The 27970-nt window shown below is 37.0% G+C and overlaps 2 protein-coding genes and 1 long non-coding RNA gene across 10 annotated transcripts in view; 2 read left to right on the top strand and 1 right to left on the bottom strand.

The window, feature by feature from the left end:
• The first annotated feature begins 16 nt into the window (after positions 1-16).
• Positions 17-10477, top strand: LOC122406220 (isovaleryl-CoA dehydrogenase, mitochondrial). The gene is made up of 8 exons (XM_043411529.1): positions 17-373; positions 5711-5800; positions 8454-8675; positions 8803-9130; positions 9404-9497; positions 9582-9672; positions 9909-10077; positions 10166-10477. The coding sequence occupies exons 1-8, from the start codon at positions 230-232 to the stop codon at positions 10297-10299; spliced, it is 1272 nt and encodes a 423-aa protein (XP_043267464.1). The 5' UTR covers positions 17-229; the 3' UTR covers positions 10300-10477.
• LOC122406221 (uncharacterized) lies at positions 190-905 on the bottom strand. The gene is made up of 2 exons (XR_006259937.1): positions 655-905; positions 190-544 (listed from the first exon to the last, which is right to left on the bottom strand). It is a non-coding gene; the product is annotated as an uncharacterized lncRNA (long non-coding RNA).
• Positions 10478-12058: 1581 nt separating the features above from the next.
• Positions 12059-27970, top strand: part of LOC122406731 (PDZ_signaling and DUF4749 domain-containing protein Zasp66) — a 32096-nt gene continuing 16184 nt past the window's right edge. Inside the window, exons 1-3 of one of the 8 annotated variants that reach the window (XM_043412399.1) lie at positions 12059-12115; positions 22267-22337; positions 23046-23178. In XM_043412399.1, the coding sequence (XP_043268334.1) occupies positions 12074-12115; positions 22267-22337; positions 23046-23178 (246 nt within the window). In that variant the 5' untranslated portion in view covers positions 12059-12073. Of the gene's footprint in view, positions 12116-21020; positions 21614-22266; positions 22500-23045; positions 23179-27970 lie in introns of those variants that run through there. The other 7 variants (XM_043412394.1, XM_043412398.1, XM_043412396.1 and 4 more) reach the window with 7 other exon arrangements.

The raw sequence follows: 27970 nt of genomic DNA, 5'->3' as shown, positions 1-27970 counted from the left end.
ATTTCAACATTTCATTCTCAAGGCTTATTTATTCTTATCAGTATTTTTGTGCGACGCGATTGGATAATAAAATTATGTTAGCCAACAATGAACTGCTGACTGTAATGAGAAACGATCGATGCGTATCTGTGTAGGACCACGATCCCATACGGTAGAGTCGAAAAAAATTTCGAACACGTATTTATCATATTGACTTGATCAATACGCACTTTTGTATTAATTGTACATCATGAGTTACAACGTGAATCGCGTCGTTTCCAAACTCTTTGGTCTTTTGCAAAATAATGGGTTCAAGTACAGTAATACGAGGACTTTGTCGCAATTTTATCCGATCGATGAGAACATCTTTGGTTTGAATGGTCAACAAAAAGAGGTTAGTAGAAAGCCCCCCCATCGATCTATAATACGTGTCACGTGTCCCACACACTCGTCTGTTTACGTTTGTGTTGCGTGGGTCGCTTCGTGTAGTAGATTGTACCGTCAATGCAGTGTGCCGAGAAGAGAACGAAGCAGGATATTAAAATCCTTTAGAGCCTCGTGTCTACTACAAAAAAGAGATCATTAAACTTTGGATTCTATGTTGCGTCGAATGTGATGAAAGATAATGAAACTCTCGTTTCTATAGTTTTGTGTAATTCTTCCTCTCGATCGTACCTAGACGCACGATGGCGTGTTGTGCACACACACGAAGGTACGTGCACATATATGTACGTTGTGTGTACGGCGAGATGAAAATGCCTCGGAGAAACGTCGACGAACTTATCGCTGTCGGGGTCGTTTGCGCTACTCCGGTTCACCATCAACCGGATTTTATATGACGTGTTGAACAAAAACTACCAAACCGAGGATTTGTTTTTAGACGTATAGAGCCGCCACTGCGTGTCTTCGATATTATAATTCTCAAAAGTCGTATACTTTCGGCTCATATATATATGAGGGATTCTCTGTCAAACCGGCCACTTTTTTTTCGACCATCTCAGATAGTAGTGGAAATATTTTCGAGGTCGATGGAGAAATATAATGTTCGTTACGCAAATTACATTGGGAGATGGGGATTCAAAAACGTATAAAGGAATTGTTGACGCCGACAAGTTAAAAGATTCTCTCATTCGAAAGACGAAATGAAGAAGACCACTTGGGCGACGTTCATGCACAAGATCTCGACCAATGAAAATCCGCAGCATGACAATTGTCCTCCGGGAATTGATTCGTGGTGCTCTTGACAAATATCGAAATCGATGGGCACTTTAGACGAATATGAGCATAAGAATGCACTACCTCAAATATAGCCCAAGATGCTATTCGACCTATTTATGAGGACCTCACTACAGATGATTTCTTAGAACGGTGCGAAGGAGGCTTCACGCAGAGTAATAATGAAAGCGACAATTTCGTCATCTGGTCAAAGGCTCCAAAAACGAATTCCAGCGGTGCAAATATCTTCGAAATTGCCGAAGCCGAAATTTTCAAATTGAACCCTGAATCCTAATTTTTCATCTTCTTGGGGGTAACGAATTTATTTTATTTTTCCTAAAAATGAGTCTGGTGTCATAAAAAACGTACAATTAAAAAAAATGGCATATATTTTTATTTTTCACCCCCTTGAGGATAGCGATGGTTATCTTATTTCCATAAAGGAGTCCAGTATCCCAAAAAAACGTAGTTTTCATGTCACATAGCATAAAAACTTGCAAGTGAAAAATCTGAAAATTTCACCCTCAACGCTTATTTTTTTACCTTTCGGGGATAGTGAATTTTGTTTTATTTCAATAAAAGAGTGTAGTCCTTTTTCATCAAATAAAGTTGTGACGCGTGAATTAGCTGTTCATTGTCATCGCTTTTCCGCGATTCCGATTGGTTCTGCTTGAAACACGACCATTGCGGGGCTAAGTTCATTCGTAGGCCAGGAAACGGGGGGTTTGGCTGTGATTCTTTTCTTATCTGAAAGCCGTCAGTACCATCACACACGTAATGATCCCCCAAACTTAACTGAATAATTGTGGACACAAAATTTCGTTCTTATTATTTGTTATCAACAAATTAGTTAAAGAAAACGCATTTTTTTTTATTTTTCGCTTATAAAACTAAAACCAATGGAGCTATGAGAAAGCAATCAATAGACGAAATGTAGAAAACAAAAATGCGAAGAGAATGAGCCCCGAAACGACCCGATCGATTAACAATTAACGGCGAAAATTTAAAAAAACATTAAAAAGTAGCGTTTTTTCAAAAATTTCTATCGTCGCTAATGTCAAAGATGGATCGTTTTTTTTTGTACGATTGTAGGTTTCGGTAGATACTTCCTTTGTGAAAAAGGCCCTGTCGGATAATTAGTTTACTAGTTATAACACTCAGAAGTTGAGAGGGTCATTTTTTTCGGCAAGGCTGATCGCCTGGAGGTCGTCCAATTTCAATTTATTAAACCGATTTTGAAAGAAGAAGTGTTCAGCCACCTACGTATATCTTCGTTTTTCATCCAAATGGTGAAGAAGTAGGTGAAAAACGGGTGCAAAGAGGAGCGAAAACGGCCGAGCGCGTGAAAGTGGTCGAGTGGTGGGGGTTGAACAGCAGTCACGGGGAGCGCGTATATATAGAAGAAGCGCGCTCGGCGCAAGCCATGTAAACTCACATTGGGTTATCTCAGCAACTATATGAGCTATTTCAACATATTTTTTTTCATTCCGGGGTAGCTGGACCTGCGGAAACTGATTCTGCACTCAGAATTCGTAGAAAATGACTGGAACAATGTTAATTTGGTAAATGAGCATAAAATGCTGTGGGATAAGTGTAATTTCAAAAGGCGAACAGCTCTTCTATTAAGAAACACATGAATAATTTTTATTTTACAAAGTTCACGGAAAAACACTTCAATTACCATAAATCAAAAGCAATTTCTCAATAACGAAAGGAACAAATCGAGAATTATAGACATGATTTGTACATCGTTGCAAGCTGCTGGTTTTCGAACGATAATTGCTCCCGAAGACGCGGATAGGCTTATAGTTGTCACAGCAGTAGAAAATGCTCGTGTACATCCCGAAAAAACATTCATTATTGTAGGTGAAGATGTCGACTTGCTCGTTATCTTCTCGCAGCTGGCAAAAAATCTTAAAAATATTCATTTTTGCAAAAAAACAAAGGTTCAAAACCTGATGATTTTTATAGTAGTGACAGTTTTAAGCATAAAAAATTGCAGTCAATAGTTGCTTTTTTACATGCATTCTGCGGATGCGATACTACATCTTGTTTTTTCAAAATGGGAAAAAATAAATTAATCGATTCGTTCGATCATGATGAATTAGTATCTTTAGCTTCAATTTTTTATGACAAAAACGCCAACTGCGACATGATAGCTCGCAATGCATCTGAGCTAATCCGAGGAATGTATGCGAACAAAGCTGAAAGGAAATTGATAGAAAACTCTAACTCCTTCACGTTAAACGATTTGCGGTATTTGAATTTCAGCAAAGTCAGAGTGAAGAACCAATTCGCTCTTGAGACCTTACCGCCAACGGAAGGAGCGGCTAAACAGCACACCTTTAGAGTTTTTTATCAACTTCAGCCGTGGTTAGGGAACGCAGATGTGATAGCAACAGACTGGGGGTGGAAAGTGAGGGACAACCGATTAATACCGATAGGGAGTACCGATCCTCCTAGTCCCAAGCAGTTTGCTCGATCACATTTCGTGTTCCAGCAGTAAAAAAGGGTGCATAGATGCTTCGTGTAGCTGTAGAAAACATGGTCTGCAATGCACAAATCTCTGGGCACAGTGTATGACTGACATATGTCACAATTTGGAGGCACAATATCAGCAAGAACAGTCAGACAATGAAAGCGAAATGGAGGATGATGATTTAATTGAAATTGAAACTAGCGTGGAACACAATTCCCCGGTGGAAGTACGAATGAATTTGTCATCGAATCGGAAGTTCCAAAATCCGCTAAAAGAATAAAACTCCAATAATTACTGTTTCCGATCTGCGTTTCGTAATATTAATAATGAGCATTTTGATTACTTTTATCTGCAGAAAAACTGTAAAATAAGTTTGTTAAATGTGTTCTTAATAAACGAGCTCGGACTTTGCAAAGTTCGATGACAAGATACTTCAATAAATACTATTTCCAGTCTGCCTTTTGTAATATTTATAATAAGTGTTATTACTATTATATGTATACAAAAACTGAAAAATAAAAATTATTCACGTGTTTCTTAATAGAAAAGCTGTTCGCCTTTTAAAATTACACTTATCCCACAGCATTTTATCTTCATTTACCAAATTAACATTGTTCCAGTCATTTTCTACGAATTCTGAGTGCAGAATCAATTTCCGCAGGTCCAGCTACCCCGGAATGAAAAAAAATATGTTGAAATAGCTCATATAGTTGCTGAGATAACCCAATGTGAGTTTACATGGCTTGCGCCGAGCGCGCTTCTATTACTATAAAACACAATTATTATATATATAAAACTATTACTATAAAACACTATAAAGTTAAACTTCTATTACTATAAAACACAATTATTATGTATTATTATATATATAAAACACAACTATGTCCACAATTATTCAGTTAAGTTTGGAGGACCATTACGCGTGTGATGGCACTGACGGCTTTCAGATAAGAAAAGAATCACAGTCTGAGGAATTTAGAGCTCCGTTTCCTGGCCTATCGGAAAAAACAACGTTCATTCGTCCCGTCAAAATGACAGCTCGGGATTCAAACCATCTTTGACATTTTGTCGATATCGTTTTGCTCGACTCGATTTTTCGAAAATTCTTCGAATTTGACATTCTTTCAATAGTTATTAATGAGTTGAATTATTAAATGTAAATGAATCCTGGTAAAAATAAATAAAAAGTTACGCTATGCAAGAAGATGACGTGCGCGGAGCGCGCGTCTGTGACTCATCTAGTATCCTAAAAAACTTGGGATTTTCATGTCATAAAGAATGAAAACTTGCAAGTTGAAAATCTGAAAATTGCACCCCCAAACCTTATTTTTCACCCTCTTACAAGTAGCGATTTTTTTTCATTTCGATAAAAGAGTTTGGTGCCTTATAAAACATACAGTTTTTATGTAATATAGGATAAAAACTTCCCGTTGAAAAATGTGCAAATGTAAATTTCACCCTCAACGACAACCCTTATTTTTTATCCCTTTGGAGATGGTCAGTTTTGTTTGATTCCGAAGAAAGAGTCTAGTATCCTGAAAAACTTGAAATGTTTATGTAATATGGTACATAAACATGCCATTGAAAAAACTGAGATTTTCAATTTCAACCCTCATTTTTACCCCTTTCGAGGGTCACTAAGTGAAAACCAAATTTGAAAATGGAATCAGCAGTCTCGAAAACCTTCACAAACGAATTTTCGTGTATTTCAAGTAACTTATTGGCTCGTACCTTTTGGCGCGAACGTTTTGGCACGAAAACTGAAAAAAAGTTAATCAGTCAACCAGTTAAACAAAAATTTTTCCACAATGTCACTTGTAAAATTTGCATGATTGAACGGTCGGTGTTTCCCCACATTATGTTCGAAAGCAGGTTCTATGCGTAGTTGATGAGGATCTCTATCGGGCAACAATTTCACGATTCGAAGCAAAGATAAAAATCATGCAATTAAAATACTTCGTGAACTTGATTTGAAATTAAAACAGAATTTTATAATCACATCATTTGAGTACATGTTTTTATTTTTTAATTCCGCAGCTCCGTTCTACGGTATTCAATTTCGCGCAGAAGGAGCTAGCCCCGAAAGCCGCTGAAATTGATAAAAATAACGAGTTCGTCGACCTACGGGTGAGTTAACAATGTGATATTTAATATATGCACCTCCCGATATAAAGAATCGACAATGCAATGTGTCTCGTGCAAGCCAAAACTCATTTGCACAAGGTGCATGACCCGGTTAATGAACGATCTGTGACTGCCTGTACGAAATAAGGAGGCGCTACCGCGCCGCGCCTCCCTTACTTATTGAAACACGTTGCATAAAGACTATACGAATCCGATGACGAAATAAAGTGACTCGAAACGTAATCAATTTTTTGACAGTGTATGAAACAACAGAGTCAAACACGTGATATTTTTATATTTTTCTTTTTCATTTTATATTGTACGAAATTGGTTTCGTTTATTGTATCCGCGTTTATTAATAGCGGTTGGAAACACACTCGCAGTGTGCAGCAAATCACTCGCGCTGTCGGGTTTTTATTTTCAATCTACTTGACGTCGAGCCGTTACCGCAACTCTCGCGATGTACACAGCCGTACAAATAACGAGTACGCATCAGAGGGTCGTTCAAGGTCATGTTTGCATTGGCATTTTCATTCAAGGCCAAGAACTCAAGGGATTCTTGGATCGGCGTTTCGGTATACAAGCTCATGGCTCAAGGGGGGTGGGGGGCATCTACGTCAGAGGTGTACATGACATTCGTGATTGTTTTCATTTCCAAATCCTTGTTTCGAAACTAAACCGTTTTTGCTTAAGCAGTTTCCCCGAAAAGATAAAATAAAAAACTTTCTGAAAAACAATGGCGCAGTGAAAATACTACGGTTTTATTTAATTATGTAAAATTTTGACGGTGCAAAAGTGGGATCACGGTATCGCTATAACTTTCGTATGTTTACAATGCCGATTCAATCGTACCAAACTATGAAATAAAATTGATTTATATCATTGCAATATACATATTTTTTTAATCCATAAATACTGGCTGGAATTCTAGATTAAAAAATGGCAATTGTAAGCAAAGGAAATAACAGCAATCCCCACCGTAACACGACCTTGAATTCATAACGATCAAGAAGATATTCTTAGCAAAGACTTTCGATTTAATCCACCTCAAAGGTTGATAGTAAAAATATACTGTTATTTGTCCGTTTCCTTAAACTGGCATCCAACAATCGAATAAAATACCGATGACATTGGAAGTTGAAGCTGCAGATATAGATGCGGGGTCCAATTGTTTGTTTCAATAACAAAATGTACGAGCATCGGCGATTATTGATTTTATCGAGAAAAATAATAAGGGTGGATCACGAAATCAAAATAATCAGAATTTGATAAAATTTGGTGATATAATTCTTTGGCATCAAGTATACAAATACAATATTTTTCAAATTTTTTGATCACATGGTGTTCGAATAATTGAGCGTTAAATCAAAATTCTTATGCACGAGATGTCTAACTGTAGGGTAGTATGGGGCAAAATGGACATTTAAGGATTTAAGCAAGTTTGATTGATGAGCATATGGTCTTTCAACTATTTTTGAGTCCCAAAATTGATGCCCAGTCCTTGTTTCCCGAATTTCGTAAAAAAAAAATTTCGGTCCAAAACGGACACGCCCCTCAGAGGCATAAAAATCGAAAAACCGAGATTTTTCGAAATACAGCTGTTTCAAGCGACTGTTCCCGAATAGAATGTCAACTCGGTAATATGGGAAAAGAAATGGGACCACTCGGGCTCCATTCCTTGAATGTAAATGAAAAAAATGAGTCAAATATTATATCCCATTTCTGTCATGTTTTTGAGGAATGCAAAAAATCAACTTTGGGTCCATCGTGCTGGGGTATATTTGGTGTTTGCACTATATCGGAGTCCCATCATTGATTCATGGTCCTAGTTTCCGGAATTTCTTCAAAAAAAATTTCCGAGGCAAAACGGACACAGCCTCCAAGAGGCATAAAAATCGAAATATCGAAATTTTTCGAAATGTAGCAGTTTAGCAGACAGAAAAAAAGCTCACCAAGACAGCCAAGTCCTCGTCTTTTGAAGACGTTTCTTGCATTTTTTGCGAAGGGTTGTATTCGTCGTCCTCCGAAGATTGGATTTACTGTGTAACATGCCAAAAATGGGCACACACCTTGTGTACAAGTGTTGAAGACGAAGATGTCAGCTATGAGTGCGATTTTTGTAAAAAAATGAATAAAAAACCTTTTTTCCTTATTCGTACTTTGATTACTATTGTGGTTTTTAAAAATAAGTCAAAAAATGGAATAGATAGTGAGAAAGTAGTTTGGGATCTATTTTGCTCTGAAACTTGAATCTTTTGGGGATGTCACCGTGGAACTCAACAATTTACCATGATTTATGGTCAGGACATGATTTGGAACCGAAAAAAAATGTTATGCATTTTATGAAATTGCAGTTTCGGGAAAGTCCGTTTTGCCCCATATTACCCTATATATGTAAACTCTATGCTTATACACGTGAACTTTAGTCTTCAATTACTCGAGAGCCATGTGGTAGAAAAATCTAAAAAAATTTATATTTTTTTATATCTTTTTAAATAATACATTTACCAAATTGAGTTAAATTCTTATCATTTTGAAATTCTTAATATTTTTAACATGGTTTAGCATGGCAACATTTTATCGTCGCGATCCACCCTCCTTAACATATCGCGATTTCAGTACACACCGGCTAACTTGAAAATGTTGGATTACGTAGAAATTTTGGAGGCAGTTAGGAGACCTGGGGCTGCTAGGAATCACGGCGAAGGCCGATTACGGAGGTACGGGAGGTTCGTACTTGGATCATGTTATCGTTATGGAAGAACTCAGTCGTGCTTCAGCAGCGATAGGCTTGAGTTATGGCGCCCACTCGAACCTATGTTTGAATCAAATACACAGAAACGGAACGGAGAAGCAGAAACTCAAGTATCTACCGAAGGTGATTTATTGGGCGTCACGAGCGAGTTCACCAACTTCCGCATCGTCGTCGCTATCCCGTTTAACTAAACGCATCAGGGACCAAATTTTTTTTAACAGTATATATTTATATTATTCGTTCGTTCAAGTTGTGCAACGGAGATCACGTCGGCGCGTTGGCGATGTCCGAGCCGGGTTCAGGATCCGATGTCGTATCGATGAAACTTCGAGCTGAAAAACAGGGAGATTATTATTTGCTGAACGGCAATAAATTTTGGATCACTAACGCACCGGATGCGAATGTTCTCGTCGTTTATGCACGGACCGACCAAAACGCTGCGAAACCGCAGCACGGCATCACCGCTTTTATCGTTGAAAAAGACATGGAAGGCTTCAGCACAGCTCAAAAACTAGATAAACTTGGCATGCGGGGCTCCAATACCGGAGAATTGGTTTTCGATAATTGCAAAGTTCCCAGTAAGTCATGCGCAGTCCCGCTTCGCGCAAAACTGCGAACGCTCAAAACACCGTCGGAAAGGACCCCAATTTCAAGACAAATATCATTTTTTTGTCTTTTTTGCAACTTTTTTTTGTTTTTCGAAATTTATCGTAACAAACGTTCGCCAAATTGCCTAAGAGAAAATTTATTGCAGAAGTTCGAGTTAAATAATAAGCAATAAAAAATAATGATAGAATCAAATCCAATTTTAGACATTCGTCGAATAAAAATACTCTTATTTTTCTCATCAGTTAACAACGTGCTCGGTGAAGTAAATAGAGGAATTTACGTTTTATTCAGCGGGTTGGATTTGGAACGACTCGTATTGGCCGGTGGTGCTCTCGGGTAGATTTATTAATATCCACCATTTTCAATCGTTCTCCCCGGATACAAAAATACGGAATTAATGATTTTGTTTGGGCTCTGTAGGATACTCCAGGCATGCTGCGATGTTGCTTTTGAATACGCTCATACGAGAAAACAATTTGGAAAGCAAATAGCGGAGTTTCAACTAATTCAGGTACTTTCCACAATTTTGCTCATATAAATTCAACAGAATTCTAACCAAGTTCTTTTTTTCAAACGTACCTTTTATTGATCCAACGAAGAATTTTGTTGATCTAACGAGTTTCTTTTCTCAATGAGTAATTTTTTCAAATTGCTCATTCGAAAATATTGAAAAATTTCTTGATTATGCGAAAACTCGAAGAGTATAAATCGTATGGAAACGGTGCTGGAAATTTTGAAATTTTACAGGGAAAAATGGCTGACATGTACACGAGTTTGAACACAGCTCGAAGTTACGCGTATTCTGTGGCACGTGCATGCGACAACGGATCCGTAAATCGCAAGGATTGCGCTGCTGTTATTCTTTACTGCGCTGAAAGTGCGACTAAAGTTGCATTGGATGCGATACAAATTTTAGGTACTTATTTATGAAGAACAATACGTCGGCTCGATTCCCAATTCATTGGCGGTCACCCAATCACAAAATTGTTTCTTTATCATTAAAGGAGGAAATGGCTACATCAGCGATTATCCAACTGGACGCCTTCTGAGAGACGCGAAACTCTACGAAATTGGAGCCGGCACTAGTGAAATACGCAGGATGGTCATAGGCAGAGCGATAACCGAAGAATACTCATGAATTTATTATCGACTTCCCATCATCGACGCATAAATTCTCTGACACCTGTCAGAAAGCTCATTTATTTACTATGTGAATAAATGTTCATATATTTTTATATTTTTCATAATCGTTTGGAACATCATTCGAATGCCACGCATTCTACTATTTATTGGAAAAAAATTATTTTTATTAAATAGTTGTACAGCCGGGGAGAGCGGGGTAAAACGGGATACCTACTCCCAAAAATTTTACTCCCAAAAACCAAGAAATGTACTGAAATTTTTGTCAATTTTCAAAAAAAAAAAATTTTGGGCCAATTTCCTTCAAAAATTTGTGAAATTTTTTTCTTTATAATTTTTATTCAATGCACCTTGGGTGCGTTTTTATTTTATAAAAGTTTGTATTCTTCATTCACCGAATCATGGATTCAGTGTTAAAGTTGTGCGGAGTGAGCACATGATTTGTGTGCAGGTGTGACCACAGATGATCGTCCTCCAAAATAAGAGTAGTGGAAATTAAAAAAAAAAACATGATGTTTAGGAAAAAATATATTTTTCGTTCATTTTCGGACAAATATAGAAGTTGAGAAAAAAAAGTCAAAAAAATTTCGCCAATTTTTCGGGTATCTCGTTTCCCCCCGCTCTCCTCTATTTGTTTGATTTCTCGTAATTCAGTTTTCATTAAGAACACTTCAAAATTGATGAAAAAAAATTTTTTGGGAATTCTTGGGTGATAAGGTTCGGGCTTTCGGCAAGTCAACGACACCGTATCGTTATTTACTGAAATCAGTAAAAATCGACGATTTTGATCCTCTCGTACCGAGGTCGAAAGCGTCTGGAATTCGTCCTCCAGGACATTTTTTTTTCAATTTTTATCGAAACTCCATAGTTTGATGTGGTTTTCGAAACGGAATTTCTCCCTGATACTCGTTACCGTATATTATTTATTTTGACATGAAAAATCGAAAAGAACGATGTTCGATCGCACACGAGGAATGTTCCACGCTTGAGAGAAGATTGCACTCGCTACCATCCAATTTCGTAGGGTAATGCGCAACGAATTTCGAAAACCGGAGATGGAATACCGCCTGAAAATTGTAATGCTCGATCGTCGAAAATCTAATAATGAAAAACAACAACGCGCGGAAAAAATTGATAAGCGAGCTCTTATTACTCGACTCTGTATCGACGCCGCGCATAAGCTGCATGATATGAGTTCTTCTCGATCTTTTTCGAGCTCACGAGCCGTGCGTCTGAAACAGTAATAATAGAATGTCACTCACCAACATCCCGATGCTCATCACGCACGCATTTGTCATAATATCATCGATAGAGAATCGCGGAGCATCCCATCTATACATCAATTTTATTAAATGAAACGCGTTAGAAGCGTTAGACTTTATTCGACGGCGGCGGGGCGGGGCGGGTAAATAAATACAAGAAAATGAAATGAGTCACTAGAACAGTTAGCTGAGACGAGTCCATGATTGATTAACCTTTAGCGCTATAGGTGGCTAATTTAAGTGTCGAAACGTTCACACCCCTATTTCCCTTGTACTCTCACTTGGAAGCTCTCTGCTCATCAGGGACTTCCTCACACCTCGTCACAAAGCTTTCTCCCGCGATTTCAAATCACTTATCGGAGATCCGCCAAAGGAATTGTATCGAAGGAATATTGGATCGGGCGCTCGTTGCTACTTTTCCCCGCTCCAGGTGTCAACTTCGTGTCTGAAAAAATACGACGAGGAGCTCTTTCCACTTTTCACAGTCTAAGGCGGGGGGAGAACGCGAAGATGGCCCTCAAGTTCTCCTTGGGAAATTTTTATGAGACTTATGTGAGTATTCTTGTGAAAAAAAGAAAAAAAAAAAACTAAAACGATCTTCAAGTCCATGGATAGAGCCGTGGAAATATTTTTAATGCAAAGAAATGAGTGTTTGAGAGAAAATCATAAAAAAGTTTGCGAATTTTTGTTGGCGTGAAAAAAAGTGACAGCTGATGTCACCCATTTTTTTCCTCTTCAAATTTCTCATCATTGCGACAGAGCACGAAGATTATCAGTTGTGACGGTTGCAAATGTATTTTCTTCGCAAATAACCGATCTACTTTTCCAAGTTTAATTATAAATCGAAGCCCTCGGTCCCGAAATCGATTAGCTGTGCGCGGTATTCGGGTCACGCTTTTTACAGAACATCGTGTGAATGATCGATATTTTTAAGTTTTGCATAGACCTCGAATTCAAATATTGGAAAATCGATTATCAAGCACTTTAATGGATGAGCGAATATTTTTCATATTGAAGCACCACTCCGAGTTTGCTTAGAGCGTTAACGAGTTCCTCCCTGAAATTTTTCTTAGTAAAAATAACGTTTCCAAAAAAACTGCCAGCATTTTGGATTTCACACCGTTGAATTCACGAATGCACGAAGTGATATTGCACTTTTATTTTGAGTGAAATAATCGAGATGAAGGCTGTCACAGAATTCGAAACGATAGCGAACCGTTTTTCTTTCTGCAGAGAAGTCTATATTTTATGGTTACTAGACGATTATTTTGAAAAAGAGGGTCGGTTCGGTGGTGTCAAAGAAATCGTTGAAATATAGACGAGTGCAAAGTTGGACGGCGGAAATACGAGGGGAAATATATAAATTTTTTTTTGTTCCAATAAAGGTCACGCGCCAACATAACATAACTAGTTTTCAAGATATGGCGAAGTTTGAAAAAAATTAACAGACCGGTTTATGGGTGGTGGTGCGATACATAAATATTTGCCTATTTGTGGTTACCACTAATTTTAAAAATACTTATTTTGATTATAAAATAATGATCAATAGTTGTCTAAAAATCAGCGACTCTACAGTAAAATATGCATATTATTTTTTATTAATACGGCGCGCTACTTTGAAAAATTAAAAAAATTATATATGAAGGGTACAAGTCTTCGAAAAAGAATTATTGTTTCATAATTTTGTTTAAATCATTTAAAATAGAGAAAAATATTTTTGGAATTTTTAATTTGTTTTTCACTGAATAATGAAATTCTATACAGCTTAACTTGACTTGAGATTATTTTTAAAGGTCATATTAAAATTCCATCAAGATCGATTAAGCAAGCCCCAAGGAGAATCTGAAACTTTCAGGATCTCGGTATTTCATTGGTACCTGTATATCCTCAAAGTGGCAATTAAATATTTCTTGGGGCAATATTACCACGCTCACTCCCCCTCCTCCTTATTAGTCTAAAATCCGGCTGCATGATTCATATACATTAACCTGTTATTTTACGGAAATACATCTATATTGGGAAATTTAATGCGAGGTAATTGGTGCTGCCTAGAAAAATTTTTCCGCAAGCACTTTTAATTAGAGTCGTTTTAATTGATTTTTTTTTTAAACATCTTAAATCGTTTGTTTATGGAATAAATGAAGCGCTATTCTTGTATAAGAAAATGACCCGAAAAATTAAAAAAAAAAAGTTGTCTTCATTGTGTATTGATAAAAATTTATATGAAATTTAAGCAAAATTTGTCCGCTCCATGATGGAATGTGGTTGCCTGCGTGAAGGCCGAATAGTTCCTCATTTATTTCACCTACAAATGTTTCGAAATATTAAAAAAAATGAATTAAGGTAGATCATGCCCGTAGGACCCTATTTTTATGCGTGTAAATGGGGTTGATTTTTTAATTCCTAATTAAAGATATTATCACTCTAAATTAATATCAGAGTTATTATTTCAAAATTGTAAATACATTTTTTCAACTTTTTTTTGGAAAATGAAATTAAAAGCCATTTATTGAACGGGGACCCATCACTGACTGAACCCGAAATTTCATTTGTCCCTGGCTAAAATACCATAGTTTTTTATGTAAAAAATCGCTTTAGAGAGCGCAAAGGAAAAACACAAAAGGGAAATGGATCAAGAAAAAAGTGTTAAGGAAATTGAGGCATTAGAATGAAAATGATGTCATCGCTTTTAAATCGATTGCATCTTATAAAGTGAAGTGTAAAAAAAAATCAGTTAAATTTTCAGACAGTTTAGGAGCGTCGTTGCTGAGAAAACATGTAATCTTATGGAAGTCAAGAAACATTCAGTGATATCTCCGTTAAAAATGATGCTAAAAATATGAAATCTTTTGGGCAACATAAGCAAGGCTTGCCGAATAATGTCAATTTTTTCAGATTTATTAGGAGATTTGCTGAGATTATATTAATAATAATCTGTTTCCCGTGTAGTTTTTTAAGGCTAGGATCGTCACCGTTCGTGTTTTCGACTGAACTTTCACGAGTTTTTCGTCTTTTTTCCCCAACTTTCCTCTAAAGTGTATGCAACATTGCCAAACTGTAAACTGGCCTAACTTTTGAAAGGTACAGATCATAACTTTTGGGTAAAAAAAATGACTGTACAGCCTCAACTTCCTTAATACAAAGATAGAAGGCTATCACAGGAATGGACCAAGCCAAGAAGAAACAAAATGCTGAAATAAGCAAATTTAAGGTTACGAGTACTCATTTTACCAATTTCGTACAATCTTTAATATATCTTTATTAGTAGTAAGACGATCGTCTCGAATTTTTTCCCAGACCTTCATTATATTCTTCATTGCTATTGTGTACGTTTTTCATAAACTTCGTAAGAAGTGCTCATTCGTTGAAAAATATATGATTTTTTACGCATAGTCCTTATACCCCTGTGTATTTTTCTTCATATTTAAACACATTTATCTAAACAACCAATAAGACGAACCCTCTAAAATTTGATATGCGTGTCAGTCGACTACCCATTTAAACTCTGTGTAAATTTCAAGACTTTCTTAAGAAAATCGTTTCGTCCAAGAACTACCTTAAAACGACTCTAATTAAAAGTACTTGCGGTAGAATTTTGCTACACCAGCACCGATTTATCACTACGCATTAAATTTTCCATTATATTGAGGTATTTCGATGAAATAAAACAGGTCAATGAACAAATCATGCAACCGGATCCTCTACTATATGCCCTTTTTGTCCCGATAACAAAAGACGTAAAGATACTCTCTTGACGTTGATAAAATAACATGTTAAAACAGCAACAACTATCCATGCTGACAGTTGGAAATTACACGGATACCATCGTGAAACAGTGAATCACTCTCTGGGATTCGTGAATGCGGAAACAGGTGCTCACACACAAAACATCGAATCATTGCCAAGATGAATGCGACGCGAATTGTCAAGAGGCAAATATGCTTGCAGTTCACGCACGTGTGAATTTATGTGGCGGTGATATGTACATACAAGTCTTGAAAAAGGACCCGTTCACTGAATTAATGATGAATATCGAAGTATATATGTTACCACGAAGCTTCAAAAATTCTTAAATTGGACAACTAATGAAAAAAAGTATCGAAAAACAACTTGAAAAATCATAATAAAAAAAATATAGTGGTTATTCAGGGAAAAGTCGATTAGTGTATCAACACAATAAACTTAAGGAGGAACATCAGCTTGAGAAAAGTGGTGATAGCATAATGAAACTTTTAGAATATCTACATTTTTGGATATATTTTCTATCATTTCATCCAGCCATTTTTTAGTAAATCATTTCCAAACTTTGAATATTTAACACCTACGCATAGGAAATAACTCCACAGACCCTATCTTTTCATACTCAAAAACAAATAAAAAATGGTGATAGTTTAGAGAAAAAGTACTATTTCACAGTTTGAACTGTAAAAAATGCTGCAAATTAAAATTTGCAAATTGCTTCCTCAAGATGGTCAAGATGCACGATGCTCAAAGCTTACTCTATGAGGTGCTATATTTTTCATTTTGGCTTCCTCATAGAGGAAGCTTTGAGCATCGTGCATCTTGACCATCTTGAGGAAGCAATTTGCAGCATTTTTTTTGTATACAAGGAAGTAATGTATTTTCTCTATCTTCTTTTACGAAATTTAATTTATCTCTTTGTTTAAATTCATAAAAAAAAACTAAATGACGAGTCATCAGAAAAAACAGTTTGCAACTTTCAATATTCATCGTTTTTCTATTTACATTGAAATTAAAGAAAATTCCGCCAACTTTGCTGGAAAGTATAGAGGAAGTACAGACTTATACACAATATCTTATAAAATTTCCAAAAATTGAAGCGGTTGGACGATTTTTTGAAAAACTCATATTTTCCTAAAATTCAACATGTCATAAAATTTGAACCGCTCAACCGATATTCCCCAAATTCAATACCAACCTTCCTATTATGATAGTCTATTTATAAAAAAAAAGTTATTAATAAATCTCTAAATTTTCGAAAGTTAGAGCGTTGACACACTTTATGAAAATTTCAAAACGTCGTCAGATTCGTAATTTTTTACAAATTCTGACAAAATTATCAGAGAGTGAAGAGCTTGTATAGATTAACATCTGTGCAAAACGGTAGCCCTGTATCTCAAACCGTTTCCGAGAGTTATAAGCGTTTGAATTTTGCAGTGCCATACACACACACCCGGACATTTTTTCTAGATATGATTTTTCGATGTTTTGGAACATTTTGAGCACATTGACATTGAAAACTGGAAAAAAAACTTTTTCATCGCCACAAAGCTTCCTCGATGAGGAAGCAAAAACATGTGTGCAAAATTTGAGGTCGTTTAATTCTACCATTTTTTTATATATCACATAAATTCCACCCAAAAATGACGTATTTTTGGGGGTTAATCCCGTATAAATAAAGCAAACAGGGTTTTCCTCCTTAAACAAGCAAACCAGCAAATCTACGGAAAAATAAATTGACCAAATGAACGATAATAATGAAATCAATAAATCCACTGAAAAATCAATCCGAAAACAAAAAAAAAATAGTTGGATGGATCCAAAACATCGTTGGGTGTGCGCGCGCGAAGAATCCAAAATCGTTGAAAAGTTGAAAATATAGCTGGATGAAACGAGTGAAAATAGTTGATCCAAAACATTTTGATCACGTAGCTTTCGACACATCTGGCCCAAAATAAGGCTTTTATCAAGAGGGATATAAACTGAAATTCCGTCTTAAACAGGGGTTTGGAAGTATACATTAAGATGTTAAGGAAGTTCATCTGGTACCGAGTCTGTCAAAAGAAAAATTATTGCGAAAAGTAACTCCTGTACTGCGTGCTAGTCAAATGAGTGCTAAATTTTCAAAACGCTTTTAGACCAAGTTCAACGTACCGATTAAACTTATTGTTAGTAGATATGTATTCAAGCATATTTTATTAACGTGAAAAAATATTTAAAATGACAGTTTTGCAAAACTATCAACTGATAGATACAAATCTCCATGATGACACATTTTCACAGGTATTTTTCAACGAATCATCTATATTTTTTAACCGATTTTATTGCACCAATTCTCATTTTGTTCCTCAACTGATTCTCTACGAATTTACCACGTAGATTTTCCTTTAAACTCATTCCTGAGAGAAATTATGAATGAAAAAGTTTTTTCACTTAATGAACAATTAGCTGCAACAGTGAAATGATCAAGTTAAAATAACAACTACATGCTGGATTCATAGAGGACCCAGTTGACGAACAAAATGAGACTTGTTGCAATAAAATCGATGAAAAAACGCAGATAATTCTTTGAAATATACCAGTGAAAATGTGTCGGCGTGGAAATTTGCATTTATCAGTTGATGGTTTTGCAAAACTAGCGTTTTTAATATTTTTACATCTTAATAAGATATGTTGTAATACAAATCCACTAACAATACATTTAATCGGTACGTTAAACTTGGTCTAAAAGCGTTTTGAAAATTTAGACTCATTTGACTAGCATGCAGTACAGGAGTTACCTTGCGACCTCAACCTATACTGTCTATACATCTGTCATGACAGAATTTTTCACGCGCGTTCATGTCATAATCGTTGTTCAAACATTTGGCATAATTAAAACATGGCAGAAACGTCTAAAAGAAACAAGTTTTTCTCAACTACATCAATATTTTCTGACCCGTCCTTCATATTTTATTGAAAGTCCTTGGTGTGAGTTGCGTCAATCGGAAAACTTAGTCTCCGGTTTCAAAAACAGGGCGCTTGCAACGTTGCTGTCGTGAAAGTAACATATGGGTTAACCTTTCAATGATCATCATTTTTCAAGAAACAAATCATCAACTGCGAATTTTATAAGTATTGAATGGATTTTACGAAGCTTTAAACATATTCTTCAGATATTTTTCAATCATTTATACAAGTTTCTGCAACAACTGTTTGTCAATGCCTGCATATTTTATATATAAAGACTGGAAAATCACTGAAACCCTTAAGAAGGGTGGCTAGCGATGATACAATGTTGCCATGCTCAACCATGTTAAATACATTAAAAATTTCAAAATTATAAGAATTTAATAAAATTTGGTGAACATATTTTTGGTACCAAATTTGACAATACAAATTTTTAAAGATTTTTCTTCTGTACAGTTATCGAGTAATTGGTCACTAAAGTTCACGTGTACAAGTATAGCGTTTCCATATATATGAGTATACATTCCAGGCATAAGAAATCTGCTTTAATGCGTAATTACTCGATAACTAAGCAGAAGAAAATTTTGAAAAAAATTGTGTCTTCGCACTTGATGTTGAAGAACATTATCACCAAATTTGATCAATTTCTTATCATTTTGACGAATGTAGCCACCCTCCTTAAAAGACCGTGTTAATTTGAAGAATCCATTTTAATTTTTTTCTCACGAACGAAGTATCCTCGCGCCTTGAAATTTTGACAGGACATTTTTTTATTACTCATTACTGTATTCAAATTTTTTTTTATCGAAATTTCTTTGTTAATAAAATTACCAGATGAACTTCCTTATTCGTCACGCCCTCCTGTAACCCCCCCTTCGGCCGGGTCGGAATACTTTACGGGTCGTTAGCATCGAAAAATCGTATGACGGACAACGTGCGTACGTAATGACAGATTTTCCCCCCAGCATTAAACTGATAGCATTCTGTTGAAGATCAGGGCTATCAAACATTTCAAGCAGGTCGAGAGTATCAGCTTTTAGTAGGTTTGAAAAGTTTTAAAGTCAAAGTCGAGATATTCGCATTAGATATACGCCATATATGATAAGTGTTAAAAATGACTTTAAAAACTCGATATTTTAAAAAATATTGCACTGCGACAAAATTCCTTCTACAGGGTTTATCGTTGGAAAGAAGGTCTGTACAAAATTTCAAGCGAATCGAAGATAACAGCTTTTTCGGAAGTCCACCCCAGATTTCACTATTATTCCTTTTTTTGGTATGAAAAATGCTTCTAGACAAAAAATGTATACGACATAAAATGTGTATTTCGCTGTAATCTACAACTTTTGTAGGAAATATTTTCGTGCAAGATCAATATTTATCAAGATAATAAAAAAAATCTCCTAGAAATAAGTTTTTTGACAATTAATTAGATTTGCGACAATTTTCGTTATCATATTCGTGATGAGCGAGTCAAAATACACAAGTATACAAATTTTACAATAGAAAAACGGTATGTGCTTTTCGGAAATTTATTCTAATTTATACGCAATTGAAGTAGGGTAATATGGGGCAAAATGGAAACATGGGGGGGGGGGGGGAACGGACACAGTGTCCATTTTGTCCCATAAAGTTGAATTCCGGAGCAAAATGGACTTTCCCGAAACTGAAATTTCATAAAATGCATACATTTTTTTTTCGGTTCCAAATCATGTCCTAACAATAAATTATGGTAAATTGTTGAATTCCACGGTGACATCCCCAAAAGATTCAAGTTTCAGAGCCAAATAGATCTCAAACTACTTTCTCACTATCTATTCGCTTTTTGACTTATTTTTAAGAACCGTTGGTCCCTGTATTAGTAGAAATTGTGGAACGAATCGAGTCGTTTTTTCCGATTTAATAAAAAACGATCACTGCATATAATGTGGATTTGATATATGATGGCAGTTTTCACAGAATCCTTTGAAGAAATCACCAAAAAAAACTTTGCACGTGTAATCTCAATTTTTTTGGGCTTTCAACGTATATGATTACTCTGAAAAATATTCTTCTCTGTCAAGGTCAATATTAAGGAGTTTCGGTACAGGTGATACAATGTTGCCATGCTAAAAATATAAAAAATTTCAAAAAATTCAGAATTTTATAAAATTCGGTCAACATATTCTTTAGTGCCAAATTTGAGAATACAATTTTTTTAAGATTTTTCTTCTACACAGTTATCGAGTAATTGATCACTAAAGCTCACGTGTATAAGCATAGCGTTTCCATATATATAGGTATACATTCCGGACATAAGAAATCTGCTTCAATGCGTAATTACTCGATAATTAAGTAGAAGAAAATTTTGAAAAAAATTGTCTTTTCGCAATTGATGTTGAATAACATTATCACCAAATTCGATCAATTTCTTAATATTTATACTTCTGTACCGAAACTCCTTAAAAGTCCCCATACGCGTAATTACACATATCGACTGTGCACAATATATGCGCAGAGCTTACACATAAATACCAGCAGAGAATCGAGTGCAGGTCGTAGAAAAAAGAGAACAATGGCTTTACAGGCCATAGAAAACAGCTCGCTGAAGACGAAGTAGAGAGTATGCCAATTCGGAATGAGGCCAAAGTGAGAGAAGCAGTTAGAACAGTAGAAACACCAGGGGCTCCCCCCAGTAATGCGTTTGGCAATACCGCACCATATACCGAGGACGCGCACGCTCGGTATGAGTTCGAATGAGCGGGGCTAAAGGCCTGTCAAAGTGCAAGTCCGCGTCGTTGAAGCAACGAAGAATACGAAACGGTACGAAAGTTGACAGTACTAGCTGAGGTATCCTCTCGGTACATACGAAACAGTGAGAGCCGTAAGACGCCTCTGAAGCTCGGAGGCACACGGTCGCGCGTAAAATCCGTTAAATCCGTGTGGCTCGTTCTTTGTTCGGAAGTTCGGAAGCTCAGTCGGTCCCGCACGACCGTGACCACTTGTTCTCTCTCCCAGTGATATCTCTTTGTTCTCAAATTTCGTAACTCGGTGCCGAAGCATTTTTGAGGCTGAATAAAGAAGATATATCAAAACGAAGAGGCGGGACTGTGTTAATTGGAAGAACGTAAAGAAATATTGTCGAAAAACAACGAGTTTCGGAGACACAGAAATTACCGAAAAATAAATCTTGCGAAGCAACACACGCACGAAAGCACACGCACACACACACATTTCACGTTTTTACCCGGTTCGTCGGGCTTGAAAAGTATGACGAAAAAACACACGGTCGTTGTGAAGCTACGAAGAGATCGCAATCGTCCTTGGGGTATCCGCATCGCCGGGGGTGCGGATTTGGGAACACCGATCATTGTTACCCGAGTAAGAAATGTATTTGCGCACAGCTATGATCGAGGGCTCGATAAACGAAGTGATTAAAATTTTTCATTGCCACATTCCGTGGACTATAAAATTCTGGGATTTCGAGGATATCAAAGCTGACTCGTAGTTGACCTTGACCCAGAGAAACGCCACGAAAAGTGGTTCAACCTCGATGGAAAAAGTTGACTAGTCTTTTCCAATGGGGAATCGTTGGAATAATATTTGTTTTAATTCAGTTGAACATGATTGGATGCTTGTGCCAATTTTTTCACGAGACATCATTCATTTTTTTTCCACTTTTTATGCGACCCCAGTATTCGAAGTGAAAAATGGCGTTGTGCTCATTTTTTTGAAACTCAATTCGATTTAAATCTTCGTTATCGAGCAACGAACAAAATGGCGTATCGTTCAATCCTTTTTTCTCACATCTCACATTTTCACATTCGTGTAGTTCATGTTGCGACAAAAAAATTAGTGGTAATTCGTACGTAGACTGAATACGAGTGGAAAACATTGGATGAAAGAAAGATTTTTTATCGAATTTTCAGTCCTTCGACTTGATACATTTTTAATACAAAAAGTATAAATTGTTTTATGCAATAGTCACTTAAATATTGATTAATTTCTTTTTCAACATTTTTTGTTCATAACAGTCGGAGAATGATGCACTTCAGAAGGGTGACGTGATCAAGAAAATCGACGATTACGACGCGCGCGACGTGAGGCACGTGGACGCCCAGTATCTCCTCCAAAATTCAGAGTCTGTAAAACTGGTCGTCGAAAGGTCTGAGCCATCCTGCGATCGACCATCGCGCAATCACACTCCTCAATCTTCGATAATCGATTCGTTCACCGACCGCAATGGGGCGTCATCCCCGTTTAGTTTGTCAGAGACGTTCTAATTTTCAATCTTTACTTTCCTTTTTTAACTTGATCCGGTTTTAGCGCTCGTGAAATAAGCTTTACTTTAACAAAATTAACAAAACTCTAAAATGCTTTTTTCATAGAACTACCAACTTTTTTCAAACCCTCCGGTTTCGGCATGACCTTTTTGATCGATTTTTCTTCCCTCATTCCGTCGAATAACATTTTATCCGCGCCTAATTATTCTTTCGCATTGAGTCGATGCACGTTTGACAGGTCGAAATAAACTTCGCGGGCGGTCGATGGGCTAATGCGAAGCGTCTCAGCCGAGTTCTCACGTCCGATGAATCCGTAATAGATTCTCTGGCGCGGAATTGATTCCGCAGACTAATGCACAAACACCGAATTACTCGGAAATGTCCGTTCGACTGGGCAAAAATCGGATGCATTTAGCACTAACAAAATTTTCCCCGGGCTTCAGCCTTTTCAACGATCGTATAGACGACCCTTGTGTTTCATTTTCACCGAGCTAACGAGCTTTCTCTTCTTTCTGGATGTCGACGAACAGGCCAAAGTCTCATCCACCAAAAGCACCGATTCCTCCGCACGTCGAAGAGTACCGACCTTATTCTCCCGATCATTTCGAACCGGCGCACGAGCATCTCGACGAAGTTCGCGAAGAGCGATTTTACTTGTCACAGGTAAGTTCAAAGGCGTGCAAACGCGCAATCCTCGCGCAAAGGGAATCGAATTATCGATGACGCTGAAGTTTGCAACGTTGGAGTTCAACGAATAAAAAAAAAACTCTCCAATAATTCCAGTATAATTCTCAAATTTCGTTCCCTGGCGAATTTGCAATTTATTTTAGGTTTTCATGCTGCACCGACACTTGGTGAAATAAAAAATTGGTCAAATGTTTTTTTCGTTCATTGCGTTGGACTCCGACGTTGCAAACTTCAGCGTCGTAATTGTCCAAAATTGTCCAATTCCGAATAATTTTAGTCGTAAAAATCTTTGTGACAAGGGACTTGATAAAGTGACAGAACAATCGAATAGTCGTTTCCGCGACTCGTGCAGCAAAAAATATTGGTCCGAGTGCGTTCATACGTTTTGCTGTAAATCTAGTCTTTCGCGCGAAAGACGAAACTAATGTTTGTTCGGTGTGAAAAATCTGAGTGTAAGTTAACGTCTACGAGCGCGGTGAAGCTGTCGCTTACATTTTATAGCTCGACACGTGGCTCGTTGAAAGATTGGTACAAGCGCCGCCGGACGTCATTAATCAATCGCTAGAAAATTCCTTGGTTTAGAGCACTGCCAAACCGATTAATGAGAATAGTTCGATTCCGCATTAAATCGAATCGCTTCGATGCTCAGCAGTTGACTTGCCAATGCTTAAATTCTTCGACGAATTAAAAGCGCTCGCAATCTCTATTCGCAATTTTTATTCGTTCTTCAGCGTGCGGAATGTTTTGGCACATGTGCCGCTCCTTAAAGTGCCAATTTTTTGGTAAAATAGCTCTAAGAAAGTTGGAGAATCAATAAAAATGAATAAATTCAACGTCGAAGATTATTCTCGGCTCTGTTATTTTTCGACGCGGACTCTAAACGTTGATGGATCGATATCGACGTCCAGAGACGGCCAATTGACAAGCAGACGTTTTAACAAAAATTATGCAAGGCTACGGCTAACGCCTCGACCATCTAAATATAGATGAAGCGAAGCGCTATTTCGACCGAACGGAGTGTGTTTGTGTGCACGCGTGTCTGGTACGTTCATTCGAGAGATGCTGAAAACAAAACGTTTTCGTGTATTCTCGAGCTACGTGCACGTAGAGCGCAGCTACAAGTGTGTTAACGAGTATCGGGTTTTCCCAACAACATCGTTGGCTCGCAAAACTTTATAACGACTCGAGGGAATGCCTTCTTTAAAATTTTCTCGCCAACGACACACCGAATTATTCGCCAAATTTTTAAATTACTTCGATCAGGGGTAGTGGGGGTAGTCGTGGAGGTAAAAAGGGAAAATTTTTTCACCCTCGAGTTTATACATCTGCGAAATAAAATGTCCGACGCTCGTCTCTTTGGGATAATTATAAAGCTGTGCTCTCGACGAAATTGCTTCGATCATCGAGACGGAAAAAATAAGTAGGAAAGACGCGCGGCTTCCCTCTGAAGATTTCCATGGTCGATAAAATTCGTATTCGAAATGGAAAACACACGCGTGTGCCCGAACCTCTGCTTTTATTCACTGGTCCACCTCGAAGTTGGAAAGTTCGAGCAGAGGCAATTCACCGTTCTATTAATATCGCTTTTGCATCGACAACAAAAAAGTCACCGAACGCCCTGCCTCAATTCGACTTTTAATCCCTCATTCCAGTCTTTTATTTACGTTTTTCTTTGCACTCCCGCTCGTTCGTGATGAAATATTGTTTACGAGTTGCAAATATAATTACGTCGCTTTCAATTGAGTTCATTCAATTTGACCCTTGATCCTCATAATTTTATTTTTTACGTGCGACCATCATTTAATTTTAACACAAAATGTTCCCTGATCGTGATGAAAAAGATTATGAAGGATCTTACGAAAGTTATCGATATGACATTTGGTGTCAAATTTCGAACTAAATTGTGAATGCACGCGGGCAACTAACACACTTGCGTCTTACTTATGATGGAACACACGGTTGTACCGTTGCGCACCCTTTTATCGCCATTTTCAGTTCCGCTACACCTCCGCGTTGGATTTTTTTACATACACCATTTCAGTCGTTTCTAGCCGTTAAGAGGATGGAATCGAAATTCTTTGACACAGTTTAACCGATTAAAAAAAGGCTCTGTCAGTCGATTTTTGACATCGTTCTGCGTAGGCTGACGGAGCCTTTTTTTAATCGATCAAACTGTGTAAAAGAATTTCGGTTTCGAAAAAAGAAAATCATGCGTTATTTGTGATTCCAAAAAGCAACTGAACTTTTTTGCTCTTTTCATGATCAAAGAAACGATTAAAATTTATTCTCGCAATTATTAAAATTTTGTATAACTTATTTGTTGAGATTGATTAATTTTCAATATAACGATAGCGGTTTAAATACTTTCATAGTAAAATTGTCAAGCAAAATGTGACAACAGCCATTTTCATTATATGCATATGCATATTTATATTTTCAATGGTGTCGTCGCGAACCTTCCACCGTTTATTACTCGTTATTACTCGTTAACCTCATATAAGTGTTTTACTTTTTCCATTCCCAAATTATTTTCACCGGTAACAAGGCTTTCTCAAGACATCGTTGATATCTAAAAATATTCTATTTACTTATTCTCCTTTTGGACTCTTTAAAGTTGGGAGGATCCTATTTCATTAAGGAAGTTGAGGCATTAGAATGAAAATGATGTCATCGCTTTTAAACCGATTGCATCTTATAAAGTGAAGTGTAAAAAAAAAATCAGTTAAATTTTCAGACAATTTAGGAGCGTCGTTGCTGAGAAAAATCGATAACAATTTGGGCCAAATAACATGTAATCTTATGGAAGTCAAGAAACATTCAGTGATATCTCCGTTAAAAATGATACTAAAAATATGGAATTTTTTGGGCAACATGAGCAAGGCTTGCTGAATAATGTCAATTTTTTCAGATTTATTAGGAGATTTGCTGAGATTATATTAATAATAATCCGTTTCCCGTGCAGTTTTTTGTGGCTAGTTTTCACCAGTTTTCCCAGTTTTCGTTTTTTTTCCCCAGTTTTTTAGTCTTTTTTTCCCCAACTTTTCTTTAAAGTGTATGCAACATTGCCAAACTGTAAACTGGCCTAACTTTTGAAAGATACAGGTCATAACTTTTGGGTAAAAAAAATGAGTGTACAGCCTCAACTTCCTTAAATCCAAATTGTCGTGCGGGAAGTGTGCCTGCCATGAGACCCTTCAAATGTATGACCCTTCAAAAAATGTGATTTTCGTCAATTGTTTTCTCGACAACTGGACGGTAGATCCTACAATAATTCTGGGAATAGCATATTCCCAAAATTCAACTCTTAAAGTTGGAATTTTCGATTTCCTTAGACTCGTCTGAACTTCCTTAACACTCAGAGAGAATGGTGACGACGACATCGCATTTTATGAAGATTTCACTGATGAAAATAAATTTAGGTTTTATTTCTGTCCCCGTTCCAAGGGCTTCGATTCACTAGTAATTTTTACAGAGTTTCAGTAGTACGTTGACGATAATATTGAGTTGGATATGTTACGATAGAATGGTTGCAATGGTGATTGCGAGCTGTCGCAAAGGTTCCTCCAATGTCACGTGAGCAGGAAAATTCTCACTGCGAGAACAACAGATTCGAACAGCAGAAAGTGTTAAATGTCGAAGATAAAAAAAGGCGATGGTGAATATTCGAGATAAGACGAAGCAACTGGCGAAATGAAAAGTAAAAGAAAAAATAATGAAGAAGAGACGACGTCGACGAATTACCGCCGAATATTATCGGCGATGACGAAAGAAAAATAGGAATTATGACGAAAAGGAGGATGAAGGAAATGAGAACAGCAACGAATAAGAATAAGAAGAGGATGAGGAAGCGTAAAAAACGAAACGATTCGATGGTGCTCACGTACGTCACGAGTCGCGCAATATTCACGACAAATATTTTAGAGACGAAAATCGTAGGAGTGAAATGCCGAGATATTGAAAATTTAGTCAAGTTTATAAATGCCTGTGCGCGCGCGCGCGCGTGCGTGTGTAGTTTACTGGTATCCGCGGGAATACGACTTCGCGGAGGGAGCCTCCACTTCTGTGGTGTAAACGGCAGAGTTAGTAGCCGCCTGCGCATCGAGCCAGTGCGTTATACGAGATTTAAAGAGAAGTGAGTCCTTCCGAACATCAGCGAAGACGAGTAAAACCAAAAAAAAAGAGTAGAAAAAATCGCTCCGTTTACTTTTGCCCTCGACCACTCGCTCGTTTTTGTCCTCAATTTTATTTTCAAACAATATTTCGTCGAATATTCCAGCGTGTGGATAAATAAACGAGATTAAAATGCCGGGTTACACGACGAGATACCATTACACCATCGAGAGACACCCCAAGGAGGAAGAAGCTGCTTCTTACTGGGTACGAAACAAATAAACGAGCGAAAAGCAGACCATTTTTGCTGTGTACTTAAAAATATACGTAACATCGACACGAAACAACGAAATGGAACGAATGAGGCTTTTTATCCCGTCAAAATAATCCGAACGGCTCGTATTGAGAGAGAACGATTAATACGCTTGAAACTAATCTAAAGCATTACAAGTTCGAAATAACGATAAAATAGCACGAATCGTAAACGTGAGAGAAAAAATATTGAAGAGCAAAATTTGCTGAGAATGAGAAGAAAAAACTACGAAAAGAATTCATGCACAAGTCGAGAGAGAGAGAAAGAGAATTTTCAAATTCGCAAATTGTTATTATTGTCACCATTTTCATATATGATATTTTCGCATCGTCTCGGAGATTCGTC

The sequence above is a fragment of the Venturia canescens genome, chromosome 2 (genome assembly GCF_019457755.1).
Source record: "Venturia canescens isolate UGA chromosome 2, ASM1945775v1, whole genome shotgun sequence".
NCBI classification, from domain to species: Eukaryota; Metazoa; Arthropoda; class Insecta; order Hymenoptera; family Ichneumonidae; genus Venturia; species Venturia canescens.
Note: the sequence above shows the minus strand (reverse complement) of the source record. Positions and strands in the feature narration are given on the sequence as shown.

Bases quoted from the DNA above. Each gene is read 5' to 3' on its own strand.
- LOC122406220 (XM_043411529.1), top strand. From the start codon at position 230: ATGAGTTACAACGTGAATCGCGTCGTTTCCAAACTCTTTGGTCTTTTG. The intron at 8,676-8,802 runs GTGATTTATTGG...CGTTCGTTCAAG, and splicing joins AACTCAAGTATCTACCGAAG to TTGTGCAACGGAGATCACGT. The intron at 9,131-9,403 runs GTAAGTCATGCG...TTTTCTCATCAG, and splicing joins CGATAATTGCAAAGTTCCCA to TTAACAACGTGCTCGGTGAA.